The sequence below is a fragment of the Pogona vitticeps genome, chromosome 5 (genome assembly GCF_051106095.1).
Source record: "Pogona vitticeps strain Pit_001003342236 chromosome 5, PviZW2.1, whole genome shotgun sequence".
NCBI lineage: Eukaryota > Metazoa > Chordata > Lepidosauria > Squamata > Agamidae > Pogona > Pogona vitticeps.
Window position 1 is genome coordinate 158,196,417 of NC_135787.1, and position 16,418 is coordinate 158,212,834.

General features: G+C 37.6%; 1 protein-coding gene across 22 annotated transcripts in view; it reads right to left on the reverse strand.

The window, feature by feature from the left end:
* Positions 1 to 2,695: 2,695 nt before the first annotated feature.
* The window catches only part of ANKS1B (ankyrin repeat and sterile alpha motif domain containing 1B), a 456,219-nt gene continuing 442,496 nt past the window's right edge, over positions 2,696 to 16,418 (reverse strand). For 15 of the 22 annotated variants that reach the window (XM_078376055.1, XM_020803323.3, XM_073000237.2 and 12 more), the window contains 4 exons: positions 15,124 to 15,210; positions 9,969 to 10,106; positions 8,613 to 8,780; positions 2,696 to 4,585 (listed from right to left, as the gene is read on the reverse strand). In XM_078376055.1, the coding sequence (XP_078232181.1) occupies positions 4,475 to 4,585; positions 8,613 to 8,780; positions 9,969 to 10,106; positions 15,124 to 15,210 (504 nt within the window). In that variant the 3' untranslated portion in view covers positions 2,696 to 4,474. The remainder of the gene's footprint in view (positions 4,586 to 8,612; positions 8,781 to 9,968; positions 10,107 to 15,123; positions 15,211 to 16,418) is intronic. The other 7 variants (XM_073000244.2, XM_073000236.2, XM_078376061.1 and 4 more) reach the window with 2 other exon arrangements.

Sequence of the window (16,418 nt, forward strand, 5' to 3'; positions counted from 1 at the left end):
CCATAACTGAGTACCCTAGGGAGGTCCTTACAACCACATATAATTCCTACAGTCCTTGCAGGCTACCCAGGTAAGATGAAGACAGTACAAACCTCACTCAATTGGCACATGATAAGCTAAGCTCCATGGCTAAACAATATACAAAACCTTGTTCTCCATTCAAGAAGTCACAATCTCCCACCAAGACATGGACTACGACCCATGTTGGTGATTTGTGCCATGACTTCTATTTTTACCTGACTCTTGATTTCTGAATCTTCTATTTTACAGCCCTCCCTCCTTATCGAGCAATTCAGCGGGAACAAATTTTGCAACAATAACCTTGCTGTATATTGTTAATCCACAATTTACTTAATTTCTTTATGCAGTGAGAACTGAAATGGAGAGAAAAGGACTTGGCCAGTGCTGATGATGTAATCAACCTTATGCAGCATAATTTATGGAACAGGATTTCGGCCATTGTCTGTGTTGGTGTGTCCTTTGTACCCAGTTCTCTTCTGATTAGGGTTTTCACAGCTAAAGGAACTTAAGTTTCTAGAAGATGAAGAACATCTGCTGACCCAAGTGAAAAAACTGGAGATGGTGATAGCCAGGGAAAGGGATGAAAACCTGGCCCAGCTCTCTGGGAAACTCTTTTCTGGGAAGCCTCATTCAGGAAATGGAGGAGAAGCATCAGCAGACAGGAAGTGACCTCTTGCAGGATGTTAGAAAGACCTTGCAGGGTTTTACAGAGAGAGAATTTTGTGAATCTCATAGTTTAATCCCTAAAGCTGAAATGGAGGATTTGAGAGATTCCCTAGGCTAAAGGAAGGTACAGGGTTGAGTTTACAAGTGCCAAAGAATGCTCCAACTACCGTACAATTGCACTCATTTCACACACTAGCAAGGTTATGTTCAAAGTCCTACAAGGTAGGCTTCAGCAGTATGTGGACCGAGAACTCCCAGAAGTACAAGCTGGATTTCGAAGGGGCAGAGGAACTAGAGACCAAATTGCTAACATGCGCTGCATTATGGAGAAAGCCAGAGACTTCCAGAAAAAACATCTACTTCTGCTTCATTGACTACACACAAGCCTTTGACTGTGTGGACCACAGCAAACTATGGCAAGTCCTTAAAGAAATGGGAGTGCCTGACTACCTTATCTATCTCCTGAGAAATCTATACGTGGGACAGAAAGCAACAGTTAGAACTGGATATGGAACAACTGATTGGTTCAAAATTGGGAAAGGAGTACGACAAAGCTGTATATTTTCCCCAGCCGAAGAATGGATGCTTTTGAATTGTGGTGCTGGAGGAGGCTCTTGAGAGGACTGATGAGAAGACTCCCTGGAAAAGACCCTGATGTTGGGAAAGTGTGAAAGCAAGAGGAGAAGGGGACGACAGAGGATGAGATGGTTGGACAGTGTCATCAAAGCTGTCAATATGAATTTGACCCAACTCCGGGAGGCAGTGGAAGACAGGAGGGCCTGGCGTGGTCCATGGGGTCACGAGGAGTCGGACACGACTAAAGAACAACAAATCAGTTACCGAGTCATGTCAACACTGTAAAAATATTATCTTCTCTCTTTGCTTCAGTGGTGGAACTTCTCTAGCCGTCTGCTAGCAAATATTGGTCTCATCTCTACAGAATCTTATCTTGTTCAATAACTTCTTTTCCACTTTTGGATACTGCAGATATTATTTCAAAAATTTGTTGTAGCTTTATCATCTCAAATCCTGATACATCATAGCTAAGGTTCCTGCTAAGCTGAGCACGCACAACTGTGCTTCCCTCCACACAGTTCTCTTCCTCCTCCATGCAACAATCGCATTATGTTCCAGTCGTGACAGAACCCAGCGCATGTAGGGGCAAAGCTGCAAGAGAAGTGGAGCCCCACCCAGCGGGGCTGAAAATTAGAGGGTACGTTGATCATAGCCCATGAGCGCTTCTTGTCTTTCAGTTATCAACCTGGAGCTGTTAAAAGGCCAGCCTTCTAAAACATTCCACTTTTGCTACTTCTGATGCCAGGAACTGCCTTCTCCAATTATATCTGTGTAAACAGTCCTCCTCTTACGCCAAACAATTCTTCAAAGCCCATCTTTTTCACTCAGTCTTTGGCTTCAAAACCTACTGAAATGAAGTCTAAGTATGTTTAACAATGGGAGCATATTCTCCCCCAGTTAATATTTACAGCTTTCCTTTGCTCTTTCAAGATGCTGAATTTTAGATTAAACCTCAAAAAACAGGCAGCTGTTTGTCATTTTGTAAACAACATTGAGCTAGATTAGAAATTGCGTGTTGTGAGATAGTATGCATCCCCCAAATTCCAGGATTAGTTTGGTGTCCTTTGTTGCATTTGACCAACATTAATTGCATTTAGGCAGCTGTGTTAGGTTGTTGCAGCCAAAACAAGGAGGAGCCTTAAACATTGGCAAGTTTTATTTGGTGCAGGCCTTTGTGAACTACTGCTAAATTCTGACAATCATCTTGTAGTGCATTTTATACAGTGGACTGCAGTTCACTATAGCTTGTGCCAAATAAATATTAGTTAGATATTCAGAAACCACAAAACTTCATTGTTTTAATATAGGTGTAAGTGAAACCTGACAGGATATTGATTCAATGAAATGATTCACAGGATCAGACCATTACGCTTTCCATTGAATTGCATTAGTCATCACTTCAGAGCAGCCAAGTTTCAACAGAAGCCAATACTTAACTGTACAACTTCCAATTTATTTTGTGTGCTTTCATAGGATATAAATAATGACAAAAATTACAAAATTTATTACTGGAAGCCCAAGCATATTTACATAGAAGTATTTGTTGCAGTGAGGCTACTATTTACTTTTCTCCTATACAGTGTTCCTTTTGGTACTATATTTGTCAGTGTTCACTGTCAGCCTACTTACATACATATGAACAATGAATAGGCAAAATATATACAAGGAGCTGATTGTTTCAAGTAAATTGAATACTGTATTAAAAGGGTTTTTTTGTCATTCAGCGCTATGATTAGGTTCAACTAAACCATATACAATTTTCAATTTTAAATCAAGTTCCATTATCAATTTTGTTAAAAATTCAGTTAAGAGTAACTGAATCCTTTCAGTTAAATATGAAAGAATAATAAAAAACATTAAGTCAACCACACTACTCATCAATATCTCTATAATGATGTTCAAAATGACTCACAATTTGACTTGATAGAATATACATTAAATGCCATTTTTCGCCTATGAGTGATAGTTTTACTTCATAATTCATTCAGTTCCACTGAAATATACAGAATGTTATTATACAAATATTCCACAAAGACATTAAAAAATTAAAATACTTCAAAGGAAAATTAAGGACATTTTATTAATTCAAATGTCAAGCTAATGTTCAACAGGATTTATGGAAATAATTTATTACTTTGGAATTTGTAACTTTTATTTAGGAAAAACATTTTGAATTGAATTTTTTTTCATTAAAACCAACTTTCTCAGACATAAAATTTGATAAAATTCTTGTTTGTGATTAAAACCATCTTTCAGATTTTTAAAAACTGAAACTCATGGCTATCATCTTGAAAAAAATTGTACAGTTGCGCGTACCAGTAGTGCAATCACTGGGCAGCTTCTGTGAATCATCCATCTAGTATACTGATGCTACCTCTTCTTACTTCTGTTGCAAATAGTACAGCAGCAGTTTATTTTATTTTAAAATAAACCCAAACTCTATTAATAGTTAATGACTTTCTTTATCATAAATATTCATACTTATAGTTTTCCTCTATCCCACAAAAATAATTAATGCAAGGTGCATTTTCATGCATTATTATTATTTTCTCTTTTGTAAACCATTCATAAAACTCTTGATTCTTTGACACACAGCTATACAGAACCTCATTCCTCTACAGGATTAAATGGTATGAAGATTATATAAAACCAGCAGATAACATATCAGGGATGCTAATACATTTTGAATGTTTAAAAATATATTAGAACAGTAGGATTATTTTATATATGACTCCCATGATTTTGTAAAAGTTTTGAACTAGCATATTAAATAATCTGGGTTTGTTTCAAATTGTAAAAACTGCCATGTTTTAAATTAAAAAACAACACACAACAGAATGTTGTATTACTAAGCAGCATTAATGGTAGACACCTTTGTAAAATTAGAATGTTAGAATATGAAATCAAAGAAAGCACTGTGGCAAAGTCCAAAGAGAAGTGCGTGCGTGAAAACAATCTCCCACTCCTCTTGTGGGCTGTAATTGGAAAGTCTTCATCCCATGTCATTCTTCTGTCAATGCGGCAAGGAGGAACAATCACCAGAAATGACCAGCAGCCTTTTTTTCCTCATTGTTATGTTTTTGCTAATTTCAAGGCCACTCATATAGTGCAGTCTTCCCCTCTACTAGACTGAAGAGTTGCCGTCAAGGAAAGGCTGTGCTATGACTGCTTTGAGTGCAAGGCACAACAAGAAATAGAGGACAATTCACTATCAGAAAATTGTGGTTTCATACTTGGTATTAATTCCTCTTTTAGCTTCTTGTCCTGGTTCTACAATCCATGGTAGGTTGGCAAGAGTCTTTTGTTCAGTGGGATCTATCTGCTTTGAAACAAATCAAAAGAAACACAGATGTGTTTTATCTCATGTAATTACTGAACATTAAAACTTTGCTCTAACTAGGTCACACTGCCAGCATTATCCACACAGCATGTTACATTTATTGCTTTCCTGGGGCTATAACCTATATTCTATTTTACTATGATAATCCATGGAGACATTGATTCATTATTTTTAGTCCCCTTCTAGAACTGGGATGAAGGAATAAAAGATCTGTCTGTATTAAATGAAATCTGAAGTTACACTCATATAACAGTAAATGTTACCAACACCACAGCATGCTCAATAGCACAAGGATGTCATATTTTTAAGATATTAATTGGAAGAACAGATTGCAAGATCACGTCAATTTCTCTTGCCTGTATAGCTTATCCAAATATGGGTGTATGTAGTTTCATCAAACAATTAACAACAGACATCAGCTGCTCAGTAACAAAGGTCAAGGTTCAGCCAATAAATTTTTTACCATTTTCTCCTAAGTGGGCTAAGCATCTGCACCCCCAGCAGGTTGGAAAAGGAAGTACATATACAAAACCTATTTGCATATACAGGTATATTTCCTCATTTGGTTTTGGTACATGCTTGGAAGTCAGCATTTGCATTTGTTCAAAGCATCAAGTGGTAATGGCATCTGCCATACTTTTTGATCGCTGTAACCCATTTAAATAGCTAGAGTTTATTTTATTTAAGAACATTTTCTAATGCTGTCCTCTTTAAAAAAATCACAGTACTGTCTATAGTAAAAACAGACCTAAAGAAATGAACTGTAAAAAATAATAAAAACTAAAATGAATAGTCATTAATTAAAAACAAGGGTAACTGACATTAGGAAACAGAAGGATACCTGGGCAGTATGATAGATTTTAGGTGGTGGTGGAAAAAGCAAAACTCTGGATCAGCCGAGGATCCTTGCAAACCCACAGAGAGCTGGAATTTGAACTTCGGTTTCCAGTCGCTAAACTTCTAAATACATTCAGTCATGTCCACTTAGTAACACTTTTCAGACTTTCCTGAAGGTCTGAAAAGAAAACTGAATGGCTGGGGAAATGGTATATAAGATCTGTGAGTTGCTTAGAACAAGTGATGTTATGTAAGCTGAAGGGTAACAGTTAAAGTGCCTTTGGTTCTTAGTTTGTGTATGAAGTTGTTAATGGAGGCAACAAGAGTGACTGTAAAAGGCCAGAGATGCAGTCAGTCAAACATGGGCTAGGATGCATTTTAGAGCCTACACTGCTGCCATGAGCACAGCTCAGGAGCTGCTCTTTGTTGCCTCCATTGTATTAACACAATTTTATTTGGCAATGTTGTGTAAGGAGCTATGATCGTCTACAGCCCAGAGTAGTGAGGAAGAACCCTCAGAGACTTGTTGTGATTAATTTCCTACACAAGATGCTCATAATTTTCTGGTAGACAGAAAAGTGGTATGACTAACGAAAATAATCTATTCCCATAATATATATGGTTTATAAATATTTTATACTATCAAACAGATGAAAAATTTCAAAAGGGGTAGATTCCTCCACAGGTTCACTGATTGGCAGTACCAGGCACCAAAAGGAATTTAGTAATTAAGACATACTATTGTTCCCCTGACAGGATTTTTGGAGTAAATGTTTGCCAATATCGGTGCAAAAATAGCTAGATGATCCAGGTGTTGTAGCCATCCAGAAAACTGGAAAACACAAACCAAACCCTCAGGACCATGTTCGTGCCCCAAGAGAGATCAGAGCCTCTTATCAGAGAAGCTAACTTGCAGACACAACTGACCTGGAAACTTCAACAGATTAGACCTTTGATGAGAGAAGCCATTAATTATTCAGCCAGTCCTAAGACAACATAGCTTCCTTCAAGGCACAACACCTCAAAAGGACCTTCAGTGTACAGAAGGAATGCCTAAGCTGCCAAAGCCTGGTCCCCAGAGAATGACTGCTGCCTCAGAGGTCATAAGGGAGATGGCAACATAGATGAGAAAGGCCATTCTGGGTCTCTTTATCATCGGTAGGAATGCTCAGCTGCCCAGATTTGTCTTATATTAGACATGGGAACCATGTTCACTGACTCCATGTCAGCAAGTTGGCCCAAAAGCCAACTCTACACTTTTCCTTGTCTACTTTTCCTTCACAAGACAGTCAAAAATAACAGAAAAAAGGTATCATCCTGATAACTTCAGAGTAGCCAAGATGCTCTTAGTTTTCCATTCTCATAGCCCTGTAAACAACAATGATGAAAACTGTTACCCTACCAATGAGACCAGCCCTGCCCACCAGAGCTCAATATAACACAAGAATCCAGGTTCCTCAAGCTGTCTGCTTGGAGTTTGAGCATAGACTGCCAGTAAAGCATGGCTACTCCTCAGAGGTGGCTGATGCCACGCTGGCTTCCAGGATGCCATCTACTAAAAAGCCAGAACTGAAAGCTCTCCTTTGATTGCTGCCATAAGGGATCCCTGGGAATGGGAGTCAGAGAAGTACTAGAATTTCCCTAGGAGGGCTTGTTACGAGGCCTCAAGTGGGCTAATTCCAAGAGACAGATGTCAATCCTAGTTTTGGTGTTGGAGGACACCAGTAAGAGCCTCCTGACCTCACAACTTGCACTTTGGTTGTTAAGTAAAGGCAGCTGCTCTAATCATACCCAATTTGCTGGTCCTCTAAGTGGAGCCTGAATATGGTCCTCACAACCATAGTCAGATCTCCCTTTGAGACACTGGGATCTACACCAATTAAAATACTTCCCCTCACAATACATTCCTGGTGATTGTTGCTCCCACCAGCAGGCATTCAAGTGAGAAGCCCCGTCAATGAAAGGCAATTTATTTGGCTTTCATAGATTTAAAAAAATGGCCCTGAGAGCAGATCCTTCTCTTCATGAATAAGGCAATTTCAGTTTTCCACAGGGCAAGAATTCCCCTCCTCCTGCCCTTGTCCTGTGCCCCACAGGAGCAGCAGCAGTCTTTATACCCGACAAGCATGGAGGTTTTAAATGGATAGAGTTAGCTCCACCAGACAAACTAGCATTCCCTTTCTGTACTACAATATACTGTCCATGGGTGGGAGACAATAGTCTCTTCTGATGCCAACCTGTCTACTACTTACATCAGGGTGAAACACTTTGCCTTGCATCCTATAGGAGGGTTAATAACAGAAAGAGACAGTTTTCTCAGAGGTGGTGCTATGTCCCATGAAGCACTGGTGGCCCCCTTTCTGTCTTTCAGTGGTTACCAAAGGTGGTGTTTTATCTGTGGTCTCTTCATTTGTTGAATTTTATTATTTCAATATTTATTAATTTAACCATATACTTAATTAATTTATTATAGCTTATGATTTGGTAATTTCAAATATGGTTTTAAAGTGTTAAGTTGTCCTCTCATGGTGAAGACTACCATCCAACCTGAACATACCTCCAATCTCATCTGATTTTAGAAGCTAAGTGGGGTTGGATCTGATTAGTACTTGGATGGGAGACTATCAGGGAATACTAGGAATCTCCAGATAGGGCTAGAACAGAATACTGTCGGAAAACACAGAGCCATTGCAAGTCAGAATTGACAATATTGGGCTAGTCTCAGTATGACTCTGTGTAAAACTGCTTCCTCTGTTCCTCTAATTCATATAGGATGGATCGATGGAGTCTTCACCTAATACTGCTTTGAGTCCTTTTTAAGGAAAAAGGCAGGATAGAAATATTTTAAATAAATAAAAATAAATAAAGAACTATTAAATTGCATCTACAGACTTAGAAGTGCTTCTTATACAAATCGCAGTGGGGAAAATAAGCAACTTTAGCACCGTTAGGCTAGCCTTCAAGAATGTCTTAAATACATGAATTTGCAAGTTGTAAAATGTGTCCAATAGTAGGCAATATATTGAATTTCCAGAAATCTCACCCTTTGGATTAGAGCCAGTGCAACATATGTCAAGTAAATACCTCTCTTAATCATAAATTTACATCAAGATGAAGACTAAGCAGCAAGAAACTTTGTCTGTGAATTATATATTGCACATTCCTTACTCACCACAGATTTTCGAATGCTAACACGTGGTTTGGGAATTGGTTTTGTAGGTTTATTATCAAAGCTTTCAGGAAGAGTTGAAGAATGGCCTCCTTTTCGTGCTTGAAGTGCTAACTGGTAGGCTACCTCAAATGCCTGTCCCAATGTGAGAATTATTTCATAGGCTAAATTCTGGAACAGCAACAAATAATAGCATTAAAACTATAGTTAGCCTGGACATACGTCTCAGAACACAGAATATGCCACATGTAGAACAGTATTATTTCTGGAAAGGGCTATAGAAGTGACTTTTAATACCTATTAATACCTTTTTATTCATGCATAATCTTTGCAGACTACATAACTGACTGAACACATCCCAAACATGCACCCAGTATGTTCAGAGTGTGAACATCAGTCATTCATTGCGCATGGAGCCTGTGATCCAGAAAACAACAGGGCAAAGAACAAGCATAAAATTCTGCAAACCATGTACAACATATTTTGCCAAGTTTTATTATGAGCCTGCAGAACAGCCACTTAATTAATTTGAAATCTGTTATCTGCTTTATATTGATTAAATGGCTGATCGAGGGGGGATGGATTGGCTCATTAATAATAAGCAGTTTTCCAGTTTTGGGGAAAATATCTTGATTCATGTCCGAGTCAATTTAAAATGAATAGGGAAGTCAAATACTGCTACAAGCATCTGGAATACAGTGGTGCCTCGCAAAACAAATGTAATTCGCGCTGTCTTGCGAAATTTTCATCTTGCGAAAAGCGGTTTCCCATAGGAACGCATGTGCTTTGCAAGAAAACATTCGTCTTGCGAAGCACAGCCATAAAAGAAGCCATCTTGCAAGGCGCCACAGTGATCGCAAAAACCATTCGTCTTGCGGGTTTTTTGTCCCACGAGGCGTTTGTCTTGCGAGGCACCACTGTATGTGGAATTCTTAATTGCCTATTTAGGAATACTACTGAATTATTTGTTTCAGTGAAACAGACATATTTTAGAAGTCCTACTAGTCAGGATGGTATTTGTCTTCAGTATTGTACCAACACAAGCCCATCTGATTGAGTTCTCACTGGTAATGAAATACGAGGACCAGATCCAAAATGACATCTTAAATCCAAACTTATTTTTAAGTCAGAGGGAAAATAAGTTTGTTTATAGCAATTTCACATGTTGGAATAATTAGTAAGTTAGAACCATCTAGGCAGATGCCCAAGTCAGTCCTGAGGAACATTAATCATAGGTGAAATTGCACTAACAAATATAATGCCTTAACTCTGATTAACTTTCCTACTCCAAATATCGTCCACATCACCCAACGGCAAAGAAAAAAAGAAATCACATAGCAAAATTCTTTATAGACTGACCACATCAAAGGCTGTGAACACATGGCAGTAATGGTGATTTGTCTTCAAGTCTTTTGTGATGTAAGCAAAGGTAGAGAGGTCTTCAGGGTCTTGTGCAGCACAGGAAATGTTACGAATCTCATGTTCAGCAATAATATTCTAAATGCAAGGGGAAAATAAATTGTAATGTTAACATGTGTATAGAAACAGCCCAATAAACAGTTATTTACCTACAATGTAATAGACATTTTGGACAACGAGAGATAAATACTAGAGTATTTCATAGTAATTATAGACTGGGTTACCAATGCAAACCTTATTAATATCAGTCCAATCGGTAACATACTAGCCAAATATTTAAGGATTAGTTTCTGCACTTAAATTCAGCTGTAAGTAGAAAATGGTACATTTCAAAGTCCAATCAATCATTGTACTCCCAAGTGTGCAAATTTAGGATTGGAACCACAATTTACAATCTTACTGTATCTGATAATGGCGATTACTAAAGATTAATGAAAGTAGTTTTTCCATGTTTGCGCATGAACTGGTAACTCTCCACAATCCTGACAGTTCTGCAGATGGAATAGGATGTGGGGATCACTGTGGATCATGAGCTCTATAAAGAACAAAGGTGTCTTGTATTTATTCCTGCTGAAAATTTGTTTTTGCTTTTATTTAATATTTAAAATAAATACATTGTATAAATATTTGAAACAAATAACCAATAACATTTACATTTCAATAAATGAGCATTTTCCCCCCTTTAGATAGAAAGAGGAAACCTTTTCCCAATTCCTTGTGAAAGATCTATCCTGCTAGAAGAGTGAGTGACACCAATAGGTACTTTCTGAGGTTCTCTAATTAAGAATAAGGATTATTAATATAGGAAGAAACATGAGAACTCATCTCAGTTTAAAGTGCAAAAACTTTCTGGCAACAAGCATGTGGAGAAATTAAATGAGTTGTAAGACGCTGTTTAGATTAGTATAACTGGAAAGGAAAGACATAAACCTAAAAAGAAAGGATGTATACTTCCAATACCTTCATCTTTCATAAACATTATTTCAAGTAACAGCCATGAATACCCTGTTTTGTTTAGGCTAAGAAAGTAACAGCAGAAAGAATGCTGTACATTACTATAATCCATAACTGGCCCTGCAGGATTGAAACACATATGATTTTAGCTAAAGTGGTTCTTAATCAGATAATTAAAGCTTATTGTTGGAATCAGGATGGTCGTCTATGTTCAGCCATCCCTGTACTATGTTTAATCTCTTTCCAATGATAAATCAATTCTGAGGGACTTTCTTGACAGATATAAATACTCAAGAAAACTCATTCAAACATTATTTTAGCCATCTATTTTAACAACGAATAGTGCAGGCTGTCACAATTTGAATCCATGGACTTGTTTTACAGGAAAAATAGTAAAAACAACATCCCACAATTAAATCCTTTTATCTCAAATGGTTGGAACATTTTTTAAGCTATTATTTCTGCATAAAGCATTCTCTTCAGAGAACCACAATCAAATTAATGATTATGCCTTAATAAGCACTAATTTGTAAAGATCTTTAAACTCAGTAATGTTTAATATCCATTCAATTTTATGCTACTTTGGGCAAAACCCGATACTATTTCTCCATTTTAATAGCTTTGTTCTTATTCTCAGAACTGCTGAATAAAAAAAAAAACAGATTGCTATCACATCAACAGTGATACTAAAATGGAGGCATCCAGTTTCCTATAAATAAAAGTAAAAGTATTGCCGAAGGGGATAGACTATGTTAACAGTGCTGTTAATGAACAAATGAGATTTTCAGAATTACACTTCTCTAATTCTCAGAAGGCATTAGAACTAGAAAGAATACTTGCATAAAACTAGAAGCTGGATTTAAAACTCATTTGACTACATAGTTTTAATGTATATTTTAAAGTGAGCTCTGGTTCACAAAAAGGTCTGCTAGAATTTGAGATCTCTCAAGGGACTGTGGCACACTTTTGTTATTAATTTACAGTATTTCTAGTTCCCTGTATGAAAGTGGCAATTCTCAAGGGAAACTGTAAAGGCTTCAGTTCAGATCTTGGAACTAGGTCAAATAGCTTAATAGTTAACTCTTATTTTATTTTTTAAAAAGCAAGAAAAAATCAGTGTCATTTCCAATTCCGATAAACATGTCACAAAATTCCATCAAATTTACAAGTTATTTCAATAAAAGCAATTAAGCGACTGGCCAGTGTTGATCCAATGAGAGGTAATATTAAATCTCAGTGCAATTAGTTTATGTTAGTGGAATGCAAGTTGTTATTCATTTTTTGCAGGAGATACAAATTTTTAAATCAACTTTTCATGCAGCTTTTCATGAGAAGTGACGTACCCAGTGCTAGACCTGCAGTTGCTATAGCCGTTTGCATTGTATGGATCATGACTGTGCTAATGTTACAAGAATATGATGTTTGTGACATCAGTGGAAGAAGTGATACTAGGTGCTCATACTCTTACCATTGAAAAGATTAGAGCTTGTGTTACTCTAGCAGCCACAGAACAACCACAGCCCTAAACAGTTGGAAGAGAGGGTGGTGGTGGTAATGAGATCAGTGTGAGAACACAACAAAGTTCCATTCCTTACATTAAGCTACTGGGCCATGAATTATTTGATAGAAAGAGATATATGTTGCCACATATTTTAATTGATTTTAATTAATTTATTTTATTAGATTTATACCCCGACCATCCTGACCAAAGGTCTACTCTGGGTGGCATAGAAAGTAGATTTAATTTTATTGTAATTGTTAAGGATACTACTGAGAAACTGCTAGCTGAGCTCTCTCAAAGCAGTATAAGAATAAGATGTTTTATTACAAAATGCCAAATGAAGAGCATCTTAAAATGCTTATTAAGAGATAATTATTTGGAGATGTGAAAAAGAAAAATCAACCTATTAAGTCAGAGATAGGTAACCAAGGTCTCCAGATGTTTTTTTGGCCTACAACTTCTATCAGCCTTAAAGCTAGCATAGTCAATGGTTAGGGTTTATAGATGTTACTGTTTAAAATTGTCTGGAGGATCACACAACTACTTTCTTAAGAAAAGGCACATACACAAATATATTACAATAACTTCTGTCTAATGCACATGAAAGGAATAGGCCAGTTTACATTAAAACCTGTTGGAAAATAAAACCTTATCACATTGGTCAAAGGGCTATAAATTTAATAATCAAGATCAGAAGTTTCCCAGAAGGTTTTTGAATGGTCCATCCATCATTCAAGGTCAAAAATGTGCTCTGTTTCACTTAAGGACTAATAGCCAATAACCAGTGGCCAACTGTAAATTGTAAGGAACAGCATTCATTAACTTGATTTACTCATCCTATAGTTGGAGGGTAGTCAACCTTGATTTCAGACTCCTAAATTAATGTACAGTTCAGAGCTTGTTATCTAAAAGAAAAATAGGTATTTTTACTTATGTCCAACTACTTTGAAACAATAAAAAGTCGTAGAATATGAGCTTAACTAAATGGACAACGAACTTATGTAGGAGATGATTATAACACCATAGTATCTTTTTACATCAAAAAAAGACATGATTGTTCTGGTTTTGGAATAAGATAACTTCATAATTTTCAGAAAGAGACAAAACATGTCAGGCGATCAGCATGTTTACAGCTGGATAAAAAACCCTGTACTTAGATTGCACCCATCTTCTTAGACTATTAAGAATAAAAATCTTTGATTGAAATAGAAATCTTTGATTAAAAATATTCTGTCTTCCTTTAATCTATTATAATCCTAAAATTTTAAAGGTTTCCTGTTGCTAAGAAAGTTTAGCCTATGTATTTCAGATTTTGCTATTATGCTTTACTGACAGTAGTTAAGAGAACTCCAAATGCATCCTTTACTCATTCAGGTTGGTACCAAACCAGAACTGAACTCACCTAGAGATAGTTGGGGCAATGGATTTTGGTCACCTATAGACCAGTAGTAAATCACAACTAGAGAAGGCTCACTGAATCAGTGGGGATTTGGCGAATCAATTCTTATGTATAAGTTCCATTGATTCAATGGGCCCACATGGCACATTCCCTTATGCAGCAGTTGCCATACCCCTTTCCTGTGTGTAGCCAGTAGATGCCAAAAGGGTTTGGCTGCAGGAGCAAGGAACAACCACTTTAATAATCAGTGACATTAAAAGCAAAGAGAAATTAGGAACCACTACTGCGGATCCAGGCTCTAGAACATATGAAAGTAAATTAGTTGGGCCTCTGGCTTTATTTATTTTATTTATTTACAGTATTTTTTTAGCCGCACCATTACCAGTGGCTTTCTTCTGAGTACATCCAAAGAATGGGCTGGAAGGTTTGTAATTTACCACAGCTACCTGCAGTTAACGTACAGGGTGCCAGACCACCTCTGAGGTGTGCAATCTGGCACATGACCAAAAGAGGGCAGTTCATTACCTATGGTAATATGAGAATTATGAGAATTCTTATGATAATTCCTATAGGATTCTGCTGACTACGTGGTTCTGAGAATAGGTGGAATGTAAAGACAGAGAGCAACACTGAAAGGGAACTGCAGAAATCAGGTAGCCAGAAATACAAGCTAAAGGACAGCAGTGCTTCAATAGGCAAGCATTTATAGAGCCAGAATGGAAAGAGGGCCTGTTACAAAGGTGTGTCATGCACAGAGAAAATTTTGTTGTCACTCCCTTATTTTCTGCTAAGTAATGTGAAATCGGATAACAAGCAGAAACAACTAACACTGGCTACTCCTCCTGTAGAAGCTGACCTGGTCTTTGATGGATCAATGCTAACACTGAAAGAGCGAGAACGTGAGCTCCTTCCTTGTTATCTAAGGCATCTTCCATTATTCACATTTAAGTAGTTCTCAGGGTCCCAGAAATGCTAAGAAAACTCTGTAAATATCCTGCCATTTCTTGGTGTTCTGCAACTACCTCATGTGAAGGAGAACATTTCATATGAATGGAGGTAATTCTGCTGCTAGAAAGGATGGAACTTACAACAGAAAAAAAGTATTATCATTTGTAAGAAATATGTCTTGGAAAGCCTGGAAATATATAGAATTGAAACACTCAATGAACAGCACAGGAAAGGATGCCTATGAATATGGAGCAGCTTTGTTATAAATATCCGAGTAATCGAGTCAAACATACCTTATTTGTTGCATCAATAAACTTTACTCCCTTATAAGAGACTGATAAAACAATGGTAGGGACTTTCTTCATTTGTTCTGTTGACTTCTGAAATGAAAAACAAATAAGAAAAATGATGAATGTTGGTCTATAATTTTTTTCCCAACCTAGTAATGTTCTACCTGTGTCTATATGGAAATAGGAAATAAAGGCTGATCCACATTATACATCAGAATATCCCATTTCTCAGAATAAGTGAAATTATGGAAACAGTGCAAAGGATATGGAGAAAAGCTTTTCTTCCTATAGTAAGAAGAGAATAAAACAATTTTTTGATACTGACTAACCAGATTGTACTAATTATACTCAGTTATACTAATAGTGTTAGTTTTTTAAAAAATTCTTAATTGTTATGTAGTTAAAACCTGATGTCTTTTACAATGACCATATCTTGTCTTCAAAAGTCTCGTCACAGTAATTCTAAACAGACAGCTCCCATATACAATCAACCTATACACTGGGGCTCTAAGGAGCTAGATGTAATTAGGTTAGATGCACAAATGTCTCCAGCATGATGCATACAGCTGCATACTAGCAAAGGAGGAAGAATAGTCTCACTCCCCTTTTGTGTACACTCAGTAAACCCAGGAACTGATGGATTATATTTTATATTCTCTGGACAACTGAATAACTTAGACGATGGGATATAAATTCATTAAAAAATTGATATGCATTTTAAGAATATGCAACAATAAATTGCTCATAGTTGCAGGCAACTTTATTATTGTGTATGCTAAGAGTAGACAACTGATCAAAGGTCTGTTGGTAGAAAGTTCTGCCATCATCCAGGAAAGACATTTCTATCCATAGACCTGAGCTACAGCAGTGCTTCCCAACGACGGACCGGTTGGGGGGCGTGGCATGCTCATGTGGATGTGGTGCGGGTCACGGACCAGAGATTGGGGGCCTCTGAGCTACAGGATACACTCTATATCAGGGGTCTCCCACCCCCGGTCCGCAGTCTTGGCCAGACTGGGGTGCAGAGAAAGATCTTCCATCCTCCCGCACACACTTCCCCTGTACGCTGACCCGAGCCACACAAGCTCCCCCGCCCCTTCACGCATGCACACAAATGTGCATGCGCTGCATGAGCACCCCCGCCCTTCGCACATGCACATGAATGCACGCAAAAGCAAGCCCTGCCCCTTCACGCATGTGTGCGAGGGGGTGTCCCGCCCACCTGCATGTGGACGCCGTCCTCCCCAAGGAGTCCACAGTGTCAAAAAGGTTGGAGAACACTGCTCTGTAGCATAAAA